We start from the raw sequence: 17615 nt of genomic DNA, 5'->3' as shown, positions 1-17615 counted from the left end.
TTTCCCCTGTGCTGCTCCATTGTGCTGTGTGGGTGTTTGCTCCAGGAGCAGCCATTGGAGGACTGCCCCTTTAAATAGAGCTCCTCCAGCTGACAGCCTGTGATGCGGGTGCGCAGTCTTCCCGCTGCGCAGCTTTCGGACGGCAAACCCGGAAGCCATTTTAAGTGGCTCCAATTGACCCCCGAGTGCGTGGGGAACGGACAGATTTTATTGGGTGGGTTACCCATGCGCCCAATCGCGCCCCGCCCCCCCTCGCTGCCATCCCACCTCCCCGCTAATATCGGGGCCCCTGTCTCAGGGCTTGGCCAGTGCCACTGATTAACTCTGGCTGGGTGACGTACCTATAAATTTATTGTCTTGGGGGAGGGAGGCAGGGGTGGGGGTAACACTGGCCTTCTGTTACTGCCGCAGTCGAGGAAATTGTTATATGGAGAATCACAGATACAAACTCATGTAAATATTGAGGGAATGTTAGGAGTGAGATTTCAAACCTGTTTAAACACACACAGCTGTGTTTATTTTTAGAAGTGAGATACAAAATTAGTGAGTTTCTCTACAAATAAATGAGGGCTCGACTGGTCTTGTAGTATTGTGTGGCGTGTTAACAAACTATAGCATCAAGTTGCCCTTCTCTATCACCATCTTTTAAATGATGCCATCATTTTTTGTTATTATTAATGACTAATGTTGGCTGTCATAAACCTTCTGCTCATTGGTATCTCTGGCGTGAGGGTTCTAGAATATCCCAAGACCTTTACTGTCTTCATTAAGCCTCCTATTTTAATTCCTGGATCAATTCATATAAAAGTAAGAAAAATAGGCACTTGCTGCCCTCTAATTCTTTGTTTCCCTTCTGGGTGCCAATGGTGCAAATTGGCCGTCCTCTTTCTGTTTAAATGCATCATATATGAAACATATTAATATGGTTATGATAAGGTAGCGCTTTCCTCTGTCACACTGGAGCATAGGGAAGAGGTAGCAGGGGAGGATAATGTGACATTTCATGAGTTACCACTTCAATCTTCTTACTACCTTATGAGTGGTCTCTGACCTTATCACCCCTCTAGGAGACCTACATTCAAATCCTGTCAGCCTTGAGTTAGTTATCTATTAAGTCTTAAAACACCATGAACAGTTAACCATTCAGTACACTTGGATATAAATTCTTCTGGTCACTCTATGTGTAGCAACGTTGCAAATGCTTTTGTAAAAAATTCCTCTGAAGAGCACTGGACATACCGAACAAAGGAAATCTTTAATTTTGCATTTACCATCTCGCTAGTGACCAGAAGAATTTTCTTTTCACCTCACTGCAATTTAAAACGTCTCAATAATGGTTGAAAGGTTAGAACTTTTTGCATTGTTTAGTTTGCTTTTCTTGTTCTTAGTCCGTGTTCTAAAGGTGCGTCTCTGTGGTTAAAAAGAAACACACATCAGTCTGTTTAATCTTATACCACCAACAAACAGGAAGTTTTAAAGTCTTTATGCAGTTATAGATTTACTGACCTGAGATCAGGCTGTAGCACTGTGATGAGCAGTTGGCAGACCCATGTTATAGTGCACAATAACCTCAAACTGACCAGCACCACGGTGCAGCAACGTAGATCTTTGTGCATGTGTGAACCATAGAATCTCAAAGTTTGCAACACAAAGGAGGGCATTCAGCCCATTATGTCTGTGCTGGCTATTTGCTAAAGCAATTTAAAACTAATCCCACTGCCCTGCTCCCTTTCCTCTATCGCCCTCTGTTTCAAATGTTTATCTTCTTTTCCCTTAAAAGATGAAATGGTCTCCGCCTAAACTACTGCTTATGGCAAAGCATTCAATGTCATAACAACTCTGCATAAAGAAATTTCTCCTAACCTCTCTTAAGGGTGAATTTGAACTCCCTCCATTTGGCAGAGACCATGTGGAACAGGAGTTAAAATGGAAGCGGTGCACTTACCAATTCCCGTCCTGCGGCCATTTTAATACCGCTGTTTTTTTCGGGCAGCTGAGGTCCCTATAAATCAGGGTCCTATCACTTGGATAGGACCACAATGCAGTTTTAACAGGCTACTGAGCAGGGTGTGAGGAAATTTAAGAGAAAGCTTTTTTCAGAGAGCTTCGGCCTCGCAATCCAAAGTGGAACTCCCAAATAAGCATGACTAAAATATAACACAAAAAAGAACGGTAAATAGAAAATTGGGAACTCCACTAAAGAATGAGTAAGTATAAAATGCACAACTTGGAAAACAGAACTTGAATGTCTCCTTACAGTTCAGACACTGTAAGGCACAGCAACTGGTTTCCCAATCTTTTGCCACTGTTGCTCTTGTTTCGTTACAAGTTCAAACATTGTCATCTGACCTGTGAAATGCTTCTAGCTCAGCAAATGGGTGTTTTTTTAACACTTCCTTTTTTGTATATTATTTTTGATAAATGCAACCAACTTCCTGTTATAGGAAATTGTTAACCAGAAAGAAACTTCTTTTTTCTGGTTTCACAGGTACTTGCAAGGAATGGTGTCCTCTTTGTTTTCATTGTAGTTTGAAACACAACAAGGGCTGTTTTTTTTTGAAGAGAGCTGTTTTAGCAATGAAAAATATTGAGTGCTTGTCATATTTAATGTGGCAGTTATACCCTGTCACCTGACAACAGTTCATTCTCAAAGGATCAGCATTGACTGTGTTAATAATAGAACAGGAACGAGAGAAGCTGCTGACTGTTTTACTGTATGAGAAGCACATAGCACACTGCTCGTAAATGCTGTTATTTTAAGTAGACAGAATCACAATAAGATTGTGCGACTGATAACAATCATGCATTTTTGACCCAGCCGTATTGTACAGATATGCATGAGCATTACAATATGAATGCTGCATACTAATGTATTGTGCATAATTAATTTTATTCTCACTTTATCTTTAATGTAAGCCCACAACATACTTATAAAGTAAAGGGCTATAGACAGCACCCAAACATGCCAATGAAGTATTAAAGCCAAAAAGACCAGAAGGCCCCGGGTTTAATCCCTGGTTAGTTGATCTCAGCACCCTGGGCTAGGGAGTGGAAGAAGTAACAGGGTTAATGCTTCCTATCGCTATTTGATGCCACCTTCTCTCCCCTGCCCCTCCCCACCCCAACTCCGGGGTGGAAAGTGCACCTCTGTGGGCATTGGGCAAGAACAGAATTCGACTTATCTGTAATACCCTTCAAGGTCAAATAGCCTGATGACATTCACTATCTAGAGTTGCATATGAATAATGGCCACTTGGGTGAGATACCAGATGATTGCCAGCACCCATGCAACTGTATTGCAACATTAGTCTTTGAGGGGGCTGGAAAAAGTTGGAGAAACACTTTAAAAAAAATTAGCATTGAATAAGATGTGTGTTGATATTTATGTCTTATTTTATACTGCATAGCTATCTGACTAAAAGTCAAAGGCTGGTCCAATTATACCTAATTATTCCATAATGAAATGAATTGTACTGTATGTATTATATATGTATTGCCAGTACAGCAGGTCAAATATAGACTTGTAGCTCTAGTCATATGCTGTTTTAGTTATATTTTAAATATCTTTGTTGGAAATCAAGCACCGCCCCCTTTCCCCAAAACACATACACACACAGACGCCCACACACGCATTTCACAATTTAGGAAAGGTCACAGCTCCTTGGTTTCAAGTGTTCATAGATGGAGCTGTATTACATTTGTTCCTAACCTATATAATACAAAATCCCATTTACAATCCCATAGGACCCTTGCTGGCTTCTGGCATCACTCCCAGAGAAACAGCAAGGTAAATAATAAATGTGACGATTGGGATGCTAAAAATATGCCATCATTTCATCTTTAAACTGTTAGCTGCACGTTTTTAATACATGGAGGGAGAAATTGGACCCTGTTACACCTATTTTTTGGGCACAGAATGGGGCCAAAAAGTATCAGTTTCATGGTGCTGTCTCCCACACCGACCCCAGATTGGGTCAGACGATTTTTCAGGCGCCCCTGACGACTGCCTGAAACAAGCGTTAGGCACATTACATATGTAAATGAGAGACCTAACCCCTTTTTTAAGTCCCCTCTCCTAAATTGGAGGGAGCAGGAGTGCTCCTCCTGGGTCCACAGCCCCATTCCCAATGTCCTTCCCCGATCTCCTGGGACTTACCTGAGGGCAGCTGCTGGCAACACAAGTCGTCCAAAATTGATCCCCTTGAAACGGGCGAGCTGCCTCAGGAGTCACAACAGACGCTGGCAGCTCCCCCAAAGTATTGAAATGAGGCCCAAGCCAATTAAGGGCAAGCCTTGGGCCTCCCAGTTCAGACATGCGCTGTCTGCGTACCATTAGTTATGTGCCCGAAAATAGGCCATAATCAATTTCTACCCCATTGACCTTAAATGCAGTGTATATGTATGACAGTGTTACATTGTATTCTAGGTTAACAAAATGCAAAAGTGTAAAGAAATAGGTTTTTTGCCAATTTCTTTCTCTTCCAATACCAACTTTTGCTGGATATTGTTCTAAGAGCACTAGTATCCCTCCAAAACCTTGCCTAAGTAGCCATTCTTCATGTGTGAGCCTGTCAAGTGAGTGTTAACAGGACATTTGGCTCTAGACACCATCACAGTTGAGTTTGATTCTATCCTCACCTGACATCCAAACATGTGCATTTTCCAATTGGCTAGCAATCAGGAGCGGGAACCTTGGCTGATGTTTCCTTCTGCATACCACAGAGTCCTAAGGGCAATTGTAATACCCCAGCTGAGATCAATTAACACAGCATAGCCCAGAAATAGAACCTGGAACTCACTAGTCTAATACAATACTGAGTGGTAGTTACATGTTCTTGATACATTGCCCAGGACTCCCGGCTCCCTTCTGCTGGTTTTCGAGCAGACCTGCAGTGAGAGGACAGCAAAAATGCACAGGGACACACATTGCAGTATCCACCCATATGTGGGTGGGCTCATGCAAATCATATCGAAATGGGGGAAACACACTCTCCACAATGTTTCCTGCCATTTGTTCTGTTTGAACGCTGAAAGACGGGGCCTCCCGTTAGGCCTTGGCATCCAGCGGTCAAAGATTGGTGGTGGGGGCCTCAGGATTATTTGCAGTGCGGCCTGTGTAGTTACTCTTAGAATATGGCGGTGCACACACCCCAGCAGCAGCATCACATTTTTTTTAAAGCAGATTTTTCAGGCATCTCGGAAGCTGCCTTCTTCCTCCTACTGTATCAAGCCTCCGAGGCCCACCACAGCAATTTTATGGTTCCAATTTGGCACAACTTCTCTCAATTTAAACGTGTGTGTCAGGAACATAAAGAAATTGGAAAGTTTAAAAAAAGAGGAAACACATTTTTAATGATAAGGCTTATGATTTCGTAGAAGCAACAGTAAGCCCTTTATTATTTATATTTAGGGTGTATATACCGTGTAAAGTACCGCAAATCAACACAGTGGTAGAGAAATGATGTGATAACATCAGGCATATGTCATACTTGATAAATAATTGATTAGCAGTTACTTATAACTGACTAATATAAGTATCATTACAGTCATGTCGAAATATGTACAGGACACGGACAAGTTTTTCTTTTAAATGGATGCCATTATAATAAGAATGTGGATAGTATTGGATTCATAGTAAATGGAGAGCATCCCTCCATTGGCTGTAAAGTGTGTTCAAGCCTTCAAGATCGATTTTTGATTGATTTTTTTTCCCCAATGTACCCAGTCACAGCAAACCAGTATAAATTACATAGTTGCCGTTATCTAATGAGAGGAATGACCTCAGATATATATTTATCCCAGTTGAAGGGCGCTATGCTTTATAAAGCATTATTTGCTCAATTATATTATGCGTGTTACATTAGTTCACTTGAAAATAAATAAGACTCTATAACATTTTTTCTCAAACCACCTTCATGTTGTGCATAAACAAAAATTAAAATACTGCAGATGCTGGAAATCTGAAAACAAATGGAAAATGCTGGAAAATCTCAGCAGATCAGGCAGCGTCTGTGGAAAAAACAGAAGTCATTCGACATTTCAGGTCTTCCTCAGGACTGGAAGATATTACAGATAAAGAGCATTTAAAAAGGAACACAGCCAGGGAAAGGGGGAGGGAAAAGAGTCTGGTGGAAGAAAAAAAGCATGTCGACACGAAGGGTGCGGATCACCCGTCTGTAGTGTTCCAAGGGGGAGGGGGGGTTGTCCCTACCCAAGTACCAACCCATTCTATCCACTTAATCCCTGGAAACGTCAACATACCCATCCCACCATTGCCAACACCTGCTGCCAGAGAGAAAATGGGAGCTGTAGTTAAGGTTTGAAGTTGTTAAAGTCAATGTTAAGGCCAGAGGGCTTTCATTTTCCTCTGTAAATACAAAGGCAAAATATTTGTTCAGTATCTTTGTCAATCATTTATTCTCTATTATAAGATTACCTTTTTTCATCCCATGCTCTTTCTTTGGAATTACATCTTTGCTACTACCTGTGATGTCAGAACGTTCTTCACACAAAGAATAGTCAATATGTGAAATAAATTTCCAGGTAGTGTGAAGGCAAAAACCTTCGAATCCTTTAAAGCCACTTTTATATTGTTCCTGTCTTAGTTTGGATTCCAGTGAACCATTAATCACTAGCTAACTCCCAGCAGTTACACTGTTAAAAACATCTCCCCTATCCCAGCAGTAAACTCATACATTTAATTTTTCACAGGTCTATGAGTATCATAAAAGGAACAATTAGGGTGCATTTACACTACAACTGTAGCGTCTCATGTGATTCTGCAGTTATAGTGTAAATGTGGCTGAATCTGGAGTCAGGGTCCCACCAGGATGGAATGAAACATCTGGGACGAGGTAGTTTCACTTCACTTCAGAGTCAGTTTGGGCCTCGACACCCAATTTACATAACACAAATTTAGCATTGATGGGATGCCCAAACCAATTTGCACCAATGCTAAATATGTAGTGTGAATGCACTGTTAATAGTGGTGTAGTATCAAGTGAGCTTGGTCCACTGGACACAATATGCTATTTTTAACTTTTCAAAAACAAATCAGTCAAAGATAAGCCTACTGAGATACCTCAAAACAGCCACAGCTGTAAACCAGTTATCAAAAGTTTCCATACAATGAAATAAATATCTTCTAAATACTTACTGAATTATTGAAGTGATGCCAAATTCTAGTATGGATCATCCCTTACTTACATGTTTGATTAATTCAACTTTCAAAAGCAACCCACATGATTATGACATACATCAATTTACTCAATTTAGTACAAATCCAAAGTTTTTCTAACAATTAAATGCAGACGCTTAAAAAAAGTAATTTGCCATGTTCAATTTTGCAGGTACCCATTTAAAAAAAAAGAAACCCATACAATTATGAGGTAAATAATCGGCACAGGCACGATGGGCTGAATGGCCTCCTCTTGTCATAGAGTCATAGAGTCATAGAGTCATACAGCACGGATAGAGGCCCTTCGGCCCATCGTGTCCGCGCCGGCCATCAGCCCTGTCTACTCTAATCCCATATTCCAGCATTTGGTCCGTAGCCTTGTATGCTATGGCATTTCAAGTGCTCATCCAAATGCTTCTTGAATGTTGTGAGGGTTCCTGCCTCCACAACCCTTTCAGGCAGTGAGTTCCAGACTCCAACCACCCTCTGGGTGAAAAAGTTCTTTCTCAAATCCCCTCTAAACCTCCCGCCTTTTACCTTGAATCTATGTCCCCTTGTTATAGAACCCTCAACGAAGGGAAAAAGCTCCTTAGTATCCATCCTATCTGTGCCCCTCATAATTTTGTACACCTCAATCATGTCCCCCCTCAGCCTCCTCTGCTCCAAGGAAAACAAACCCAATCTTCCCAGTCTCTCTTCATAGCTGAAGCGCTCCAGCCCTGGTAACATCCTGGTGAATCTCCTCTGCACCCTCTCCAAAGCGATCACATCCTTCCTGTAGTGTGGCGACCAGAACTGCACACAGTACTCCAGCTGTGGCCTAACCAGTGTTTTATACAGCTCCATCATAACCTCCTTGCTCTTATATTCTATGCCTCGGCTAATAAAGGCAAGTATCCCATATGCCTTCTTTACCACCTTATCTACCTGTTCCGCCGCCTTCAGGGATCTGTGAACTTGCACACCAAGATCCCTCTGACCCTCTGTCTTGCCTAGGGTCCTCCCATTCATTGTGTATTCCCTTGCCTTGTTAGTCCCTCCAAAGTGCATCACCTCGCACTTTTCCGGGTTAAATTCCATTTGCCACTGTTCCGCCCATCTGACCAACCCATCTATATCGTCCTGCAGACTGAGGCTATCCTCCTCGCTATTTACCACCCTACCAATTTTTGTATCATCAGCGAACTTACTGATCATACCTTTTACATTCATATCCAAGTCATTAATGTAGACCACAAACAGCAAGGGACCCAGCACCGATCCCTGTGGTACCCCACTGGCCACAGGCTTCCAGTCACAAAAACAACCTTCGACCATCACCCTCTGCCTTCTGCCACTAAGCCAGTTTTGTATCCAAAGTGCCAAGGCACCCTGGATTCCATGGGCTCGTACCTTCTTGACCAGTCTCCTGTGGGGGACTTTATCGAAGGCCTTACTGAAATCCATGTATACCACATCCACTGCGTTACCCTCATCCACACGCCTAGTCACCCCCTCAAAAAATTCAATCAAATTAGTCAGACATGATCTTCCCTTGACAAAGCCATGTTGACTATCCCTGATTAATCCTTGCTTCTCCAAGTGGAGACTAATTTTGTCCTTCAGAATTTTTTCCAATAATTTTCCTACCACTGATGTTAGGCTCACTGGCCTGTAGTTCCCCAGTTTTTCCCTACTCCCCTTCTTGAATAATGGTATTACATTAGCGGTTCTCCAGTCCTCTGGCACATCCCCTGTGGCCAGAGAGGTTCTGAATATATGTGTCAGAGCCCCCGCAATCTCCTCCTTTGCCTCACACAGTAGCCTGGGATACATTTCGTCCGGGCCTGGGGATTTATCCATTTTTAGGCCTGCTAAAACCGCCAATACCTCCTCCCGCTCGATGTTAATATGTTCGAGTATATCACAGTCCCCCTGCCGTATTTCTATGTCTACGTCGTCCTTCTCCATAGTGAAAACAGATGCAAAAAATTCATTTAGAACCCCTCCTACATCTGCCGGCTCCACACACAGATTGCCATTTTTGTCCCTAATGGGCCCTATTTTTTCCCTAGTCATCCTCTTACCCTTAATATACTTATAAAACATCTTAGGATTTTCCTTTATTTTGCTCGCCAGTGTTATTTCATGGCCCCTCCTTGATCTCCTAATTTCTTTTTTAAGTATCCCCCTGCACTTTTTGTACTCCTCTAGGGCTTCCTCCGTCTTTAGCCTTTTGTATCTGCCAAAAGCCCTCCTTTTTTTCCTAATCCATTCTCGTATATCCCCTGACATCCAAGGTTCCCTGGAGTTCTTGGAACCACCCTTGACCTTTACGGGAACATGTTGCCATTGTATGGTCTCAATCTCCCTTCTGAAAGACTCCCATTGCTCCGATGCGGATTTTCCTACAAGCAGCTGATCCCAGTCCATTTTGGCCAGATCCTGCCTTATCCTATTAAAATCGGCCTTCCCCCAATTTAGAACCTTTATTTCCGGCCCCTCCCTGTCCTTTTCCATGACCACCTTAAATCTCACCGAATTATGGTCACTCTCACCAAAGTGCTCACCTACTAGCACTTCTTCCACTTGGCCGGCCACATTCCCTAGAATTAGGTCCAGTACCGCCCCCTCTCTTGTAGGACTTTCTACATGCTGGCTCAAAAAGCTCTCCTGGATGCACGTTAAGAATTTTGTACCCTCTAAGCCTTTTACACTCTGAGTATCCCAGTTAATATTGGGGAAGTTGAAATCCCCCACTATTATTACCCTATTATTTGCACAATTTTCTGAGATTTGCCTACATATCTGTTCCTCTATCTCCCCCTGACTGTTTGGGGGCCTATAGTACACTCCCATCAAAGTGCTTGCCCCCTTTTTGTTTTTAAGCTCCACCCATATGGCCTCATTTGAGGAACCTGCTAATATATCATCCCTCCTTATGGCAGTAATTGATTCTTTAATTAATATTGCGACCCCCCCTCCTCTTATACCTCCCCCTCTGTCTCGCCTGAAGATTCTGTACCCCGGAATATTGAGCTGCCAGTCTTGCCCCTCCCTCAACTATGTCTCTGTGACAGCAACAATATCATACTCCCATGTGTTTATCAACACCTTCAGTTCATCCACCTTATTCGCAAGACTCCTTGCATTAAAATAGATGCCATCCAGCCTTGCCCTCACATATTTGCCCTGTCTTCCAAGCTGACTTGTTTTTTTCTCTATATTTGGCTGCACATCACCCCCTATTGTAGCTCCACTCTGTATCCCATCCCCCTGCCAAGTTAGTGCTGCACCTACTATGATACTATGATCAAAAAGATAAGGGAGTCAGATTTAGCATGATAATGTAAAGGCTAAGTTTCCTGGATTATGAACTAAAACAACAACAGTGCAAAAGTGTTTTAAGAAACAGTTGAATAATGTGGTAGGGAAGTGTAGGTTTTTTCCTGAATGGGTGAGCTAGGTTGGGCCCATTGGCTTTCTTCGTCTGTATCTATTTTGTGATGGTATGATTGTGTATGTGAAGGAATTCCGTGCAGTGAAGAACTGTACATCATATGAATGAGAAAACTGCCCAACATACAATTTGCATAATTACACTGGGGCTTCTCCTTTAACGAACAATAATGTGTTCAGCACCCATAGCTGAGAGATTCAAATAAAAGGAAATTGTACTTTGTATGTTAAAACATTTTTACCACATGTGCTGTGTCCAAACCCATGTGACAGTACTTACAAAAGAATACTGTACCAGTCTTTCATCTATTAAAGAAAAGAAAAGGTTTATCACAATTATATTCAGTGTTGGTGTCTTCCCATTTGTGCTACTTGTGTAATTAAAGAAACCATGAACTGAGAAGTCATATTTCATATTTTATAACACATACAAAAGGTGGAACTATTTATTTTAACATGCAGATAATAATTCTTTTTTAAATTTTCTTGGCAATTTTTCTCCCCTTCCCATCTCTCCTGAAGATTCTGAATCATGCTGGGTATGGTTCCACAGTTGTAGCAGCTAATTCCCCCAATTTTTTCCCCCTTATTTCCTGAAAGGGATGACTCTTGCTGGGGTACAGTTCCATGGTGCTAGCAGCACTCCAGTATTTTGCCCAAGTAGCCATTCTTCATATGTGGACCTAGGCAGTGAATGTTGCAAAGTTTTTCCACCACAGGAAACATCACAACCCAAGCTTACTCCAGTTCTTACCCAATGTCTGCACATATGTATTTTCCAGTAGGGGTAGTAGTCAGGAGTGTGAACCCTGGCTGATTTTCCTGCTCTCTAGGTTTGGGACGACCCCATCTGTTGCCCATCTAAAACCAGCTCACTCAGTGCAAACTAGGTATCGAACTAGTTTGTTTTCCTAGTATGTTTAACCATCGGGGGAGCTGTCTCAGGCTTTGATCTCAATTCAAACTTTTTGGGTCTACTTCTGCTATTTTAACATTTCCACACCTCTACACTGCTTCTCCACTTCCTTTCCTAGCCCCATCTTCTCTGAGTCAGCATACAGATTGACAGAGAACCTCCCAATTGCACTAGAAAGATATACGCTATTATGTCATCTTAATCATCCTCTGAGGAAAAGAAATGTTTCCATTTCTCCTTTTTTTTAATTGTAAGAATGAATCAGATTTATAAAATGCTTTCAAGTCAACGAGGACTGGGTAATAATTTTAGTTAATAATACGCTCCCCCCCTCCCCCAACTAGGACTTATCTGAGGCCCAAATTCATTTCCGACCTCGGTCAAGCTGCCTCTAGAGGTGCAATAGGTGCCGGCAAGCTTGCTTCTATTATTAGAATGAGGCCCAACGCCCAATTTTGGGAGATCCTCGGGCCTCCGGCTTCTGGTGTGTGCTTGCCTATTTTGAGCCCAGAAACACGCCTAAATGAATTTCCACCCTAGTGTCCTTTGAGTGGAATGTTATGCAAACGAGGACACATTGAACCACAAATTTATCCCACGCTTCTAGCATACATGAGGCATTTCACAAATTTCCATTTGATATTCTTTGGATGTGCATAGCATTCCTACATACATATATGGTGCAGGATGCTGTAGCCTAGAACCTATACTTATCCACCCTATAATGTCATGATAAATTTTGCACAAACCCAGGTCTGTGATGAGTTAGTTTATCTCGGCTGTTGTGACAAGAGAGAGGTGATAACTCAGCCAGGCCTCCCACTCCTGGTTGGTATCCATTGATCCCTGCTAAAGAGTGTATGTGTGTGGACATCAGGTGAGGACAAGGAACGTAGGAACAGGAGTAGGCTATTCAGCCATCGATCCTGTTCTGCCATTCAGTTAGATCATGGCTGATCTGTATCTTAACTCCATTTACCTACCTTGTTTCCGTAACCCTAAATACCCTTGCCTAATAATAACAAGGGTGTACGCTGTGGTTCCCCCCCTGCCCCCTCAACATAATCAAAATACATACTGACGGTCAGCGTTTAAGTTCACAAATGAAGAATGACAACTAGGATGAGGTACAGGAAGTGTATTCCAATGAGAGTCAACCCCTACAAGAAGGGAGAAAACAATTTTGAAAAATCTCTGCTCATTCGGTGACGCTTAAGTCTGACTCTTCTCTTTTTTTCCAGGCGTGGAGGAAGCGTTGGTTTGTGTTGCGTAGTGGTCGACTGAGTGGCAACCCAGATGTTCTTGAATACTACAAAAACCACCACTCCAAGAAACCGCTCCGCATGATAAACCTCACTGAGTGTGAGAATATTGAAGCTGGGTTAAAGCTCAGTAAAAAGGAATTCCAGAACAATTACGTTTTCGAAGTTAAGACTCCGGCTCGTACATTTTACTTGGTGGCTAAAACCGAGGATGAAATGAACAGATGGGTACGGCACATCAGTCTGATCTGCGGGTTTAGCTCGAGTGATGATGGAACAGGTACAAATATAATGATTTCTACATTACCTCAATTTCCGGCGGGGGTGGGGGGGGGGTGGGGGTTGGGGAAGGCGTCGGGTCGACATTTTTATACAAAAAAAAGCCCACGCCAACTTCATTCTGCAGTAGTCAAGGAGCTGGGCTGAGGCCAGCCATTCTCATTGTGGCCTCTCTGACTGCTGTCATGAATGGCTGAAAATGAGGACATGATCAAAGCACATGTAACAGCATGTCCTTCTGGCCACAGACTTTCCACATTCATGGTCTCAACCCAGCTCCTTGACTACTGCAGAATGAAGTTGGCGTGGGTTTCTTTTTTTTGTATAAAGAAGTCGTCCTGACGCCCCCCACCCCCAATCCTGCATGTGCAGTTTAATCGTGTCTGCCTCCATACCTCGCCTCATTCCTTCTCCATTATTTCGCAATCTCCTTTAGACTTTTCTGATGGTCAATTTGGTGCTGTTATGACTGTGAAGATGCTTTACTCTCAGTGAAGCTATAGTTCCAAAGAGGTTGCTTTCAGTTCAAGTTTTTGGAGTATTGTGATTTGGGAGAAGTGTCTGATTTGGAAGTTGTGAAATGGTTTAGCTGTGTAAGGTGGAATTTGTTGACTAGTTTCTGGACTGATGTGGACTTAGAAACTCAATGCAAATTGGTCAAATTTGAAGATAATATTAAACTACGAGGCCGAGTTGATTCTGAGGAGGCAGCTTGGGAAATGCAGAATGAGTTGGATACGATACATAAGTGGACAGAACAATGGCAGATCAAATTTAATACAGCCAAGTATTGCACGTAGGAAAAAAACAGATGATATACATACTACATTAATGGTGTCAAAATGGCTAAGGAGGAAGTTGAAGGAGATCCAGGGGTCTTAATGGACTCATTACTCAATATGTCCAACCACTCCAGATCAACAATCAACAAAGCAAATAGAATGTTGAATTATATAGCCAAAACAGTAGTGTACAAGTCAGAGGAAATCATGCTGAAATTGTGTAGTGCTTTTAGTCAGACCATATCTTCTGTACTGTATCCATCTTCTAGCCATGAAGATATAAAAGAAACATTGAAGTACTGGAAACAGCCATGAGGCTGATTCCTTGCATGAAAGGTTTGAGTTATGATGAAACACTGGAGAAACTAGGGCTTTTCAATCTCGAAAGGAAATGACTGAAGGGTGACCTCATAGAGATATATTTAATTTTGAATGGTATGGAAAAGGTAAATCTAAAAAATTACTTCAAATTAAAATGTGAGTGGAGGATAATGGAATACAGGTTCAAACTAGTAAAAGGCAAATTTAGGACTAATGGCAGGAAGATCTTCACACAAAGAGTGATCAACACATGGGATGGACTTACGGGTAGGTGAGCGGAGGCAAAAATCCTGAAATCATATATAAAAAATGATATGCCATGAAGGGAGTGAGTGGCAAGAGGATCTTTTGGACGGATGTGACTAAGGTGGCTGACAGTTCTTCTTCATCCACATTTATCTTGTAATCTTGTGAAAGCCATAATTTGACCCTTCTGCAGAGGAAACTGGCCCTTCTAATTCCTGAGTCTGAATCCAATTGCTGTGAACATTTCTGGATTTTTCTATCAGGTCTGATTTGAGGCAAGCTGATATTGCTAGGGGTATTTTTGACAAGATACAAGCATCACTCCAGGTTAATAGAACTATCAAGACACTTCCAGTGTGATCAGACAGCGGTTGTGTGGTTTATTCCACCCAGATGATTACAGTCCTACCCACTTATGTCGACATTTCGGGGACCGTTCTAATTTTGTCGAGATAAGCAGTTCGCTTTGAATTGACCAGGACATCCTGAATCACTGCCTATAGACCCATCCCTACTGTGTTTGTGACACACGCCGATCAAAGTAACATTATTTAATAAAGAAAATTCCAACTATAGCAAATAGTAACATATTATAAAAGTGCCAAATGTAGCGCAGAGTTACAAAGCTTACCAAAAAGTTCCGATTCCCTGCTCTGATCAGTTCCCAGTACCCCGCTCTGATTAGATATCGATACCCTGCCTTTGTTGCCTGGGATGTGCCCGACCCTTGACCCCTGTACGAAGCTGTTTCCCTAGTGGACCCTGATTATATTTAGTTGCCTCCACTGACCCCGTTCTCATGACTAACCGGCCTATTTCTAGTGTCCGCAGTGTCCTTTTCACCTCCTGAAGACATAAGCTCCAAAGCCAACCCAGTGGTAGACATCATCCTGGGTATCACCTTCCCCTGTGTCGGGGTCTTCCAGCATGACAAAGTGTGAGCAGAATTTACGAGTACAGAGACCTTGGCAAGAAGGAGCAGCGGAGAATCCCTGTTGACATAAGCAGTAAGCAACATAAGCCTTTAGTGTTGTTGGGGACTTAAAAAATTTATCAACTTAAGTGAGCCAGAGCTTATGTCGACGACAACATGACGGTTAGTTTTTTGTATTAATGTGCGAAGATGGGACTGAGACTTTACTTTTTTGTCGACATAAGCGAGATATTGACATAAATGGGTTTAGATAAGTAGGTAGGACTGTACATTGTTGCTGCAATTCTTTTTTGTTTTCACTTGGTGAAGAAAGCTATGGTTATTTATCTTTCTGGTCAGTTAATTGGAGCATAGAGATAATGTTGTTTTATACTATAGAGTGTCAGGACAAATGGTTTTCTGGAAGTATTACAGTATAATATTTACCATGTGCATCAAAGGTACCTCATTATTAGATACAATACAATATTATCATATTGTGATATTTAAAATGGAAAATCAGAATCAGAAACAAACATAAAGATAAAAGTTTTCAAATGCACAACGTAATGACATAAATCACATCAAAATGCATTATTGTATAACTTGCACATCGCATTGTTCTAACAAAAATTATGTATGAATTTTCTGCTTCTTTTTCCTTCCCAGCTGAAAAAAAATGCTTGCTACACTTGTTTTTCATGAAGAGAGTAATCTTAATATTTTTTAATTTGACAGACCATTTTTCCAGATGGCCCACTGTCCTCATACAAAGTCCATGTCTGTCTAATACTTCAATACTATTCTTATATCTGGGAAGTTTCTTCTAACACTTCTCAAACTCCTGGACAAAACACAAAAACATTTTTGCCAAATGAGAAGAAATTACTCTTTCGTGTCTCTTTCTCTCTCTCCTTCTCTCGCACTTCCTTGACTTTCTCTCTATTTTTAAAATTCAACTATTATCATTCCTCTGAGCAGCAAATGCTTCATCGTCACAGTGTTGAAATAAAAACTCATTATAACTCATTCTTTCCTAGACCTCCAAACTGTAGACTCTTCACCTCCCTCATCTTTCCTTCCTCCTACAATCTTCAGGTTTTTAAAATCCAAGTTTGGTGTTACTTAATCATTACTTCCTTATTTACCTTATTTTCTTTAACCTTGATTGTGTCCTGCATTATTGGATTGTCTCTTCACTTAGGTCTCTCAACAAAAAAATTACTGAAACTACAAGTCAATTTTTGTGCTTGGGGATGCATACTTTTGCTGGTGTATTGTTCTATAGGTAACTCACCCAAGTGTCCATTCTTTGGTGCGAGTCTAAACAATAGGCCTTGGTAGGTTATTCAACTGTGAAAGGAATCACAGCCAAACCCACTCTTGTCCTTGCCCAGTATCCACAAATGAACACTTTCCAGTAAATCTCCACGGATGCTGCCTGACCTGCTGAGTATTTCCAGCACTTTCTGTTTTTATTCCAGTAAATGTCACTGGATAGTGATCAGGAACTATACACATAGAAGTTCCCAGGCTCATTTTCCAGTTTTTACTGTCTACTATCTCAACTTGGGCAGCAAGTCAAGTGCCACAATTGGCTTCAGTGCCCAGGACTAAAAATTAGAAAATTAGCCAGGATTTGAGCTGCTGATCCCCATCCAATGACAACTGGTGCAAGGTGCATGTGTGGAATTTGGGTGAGGACTGAATCAGCTCAAATGTGATGCCTGCCATAGTCTAATAGTCTGGGCTTTACTGTCAAGGCTCACACATGCAGAATGACCATGCCTGTCATAGGGCTGCAAATGCCTTTAGAATCCTACCCCAACAACAGTCCGTGCCTTCAAGGGAGGGAGATAAAAAAAATGTACCTTTATCACCTTGTGTTATTTTCAGTTACAGGGTCCTGTCTGTTTGTGGTTTCTAATTCAGGATGGAAGGTTTAGCCCTATAGGGGCATCTGGACCATCAAAAGGGTTACTGTCTCTTCTAGGATGACACAGCCCATCTTCCAGTCCAGAGTATGTTCCATTGCAGCTGGCGGCACAAGGAAACCCATTTAGGTCACAGTTATCAAAAAAAAGGCCTACAACACTGCCCTACAACACTGCTAAGTAACTGGTTGACACATTAGTAGGCTATTGATCTATCAGTAGGGTCTCTTGGAACTCAATAAAGACAGTATCTTGTCTGTTAAAAGCCTTAGGTCAAATAGCAAAAGCACCATAGCTTTGATACTAGAAAGCCAAACTATTTTGTTCTGTTTCATGAATGGCTTATA

At 41.8% G+C, this 17615-nt stretch overlaps 1 protein-coding gene across 2 annotated transcripts in view; it reads left to right on the top strand.

The window, feature by feature from the left end:
- gab3 (GRB2 associated binding protein 3) overlaps positions 1-17615 on the top strand; it is a 106694-nt gene that overhangs the window by 49402 nt on the left and 39677 nt on the right. For both annotated transcript variants that reach the window (XM_067997118.1, XM_067997117.1), the window contains exon 2: positions 12773-13073. In XM_067997118.1, the coding sequence (XP_067853219.1) occupies positions 12773-13073 (301 nt within the window). The remainder of the gene's footprint in view (positions 1-12772; positions 13074-17615) is intronic.

Source organism: Heptranchias perlo, chromosome 15 (genome assembly GCF_035084215.1).
Source record: "Heptranchias perlo isolate sHepPer1 chromosome 15, sHepPer1.hap1, whole genome shotgun sequence".
Classification (NCBI taxonomy): Eukaryota; Metazoa; Chordata; class Chondrichthyes; order Hexanchiformes; family Hexanchidae; genus Heptranchias; species Heptranchias perlo.
Note: the sequence above shows the minus strand (reverse complement) of the source record. Positions and strands in the feature narration are given on the sequence as shown.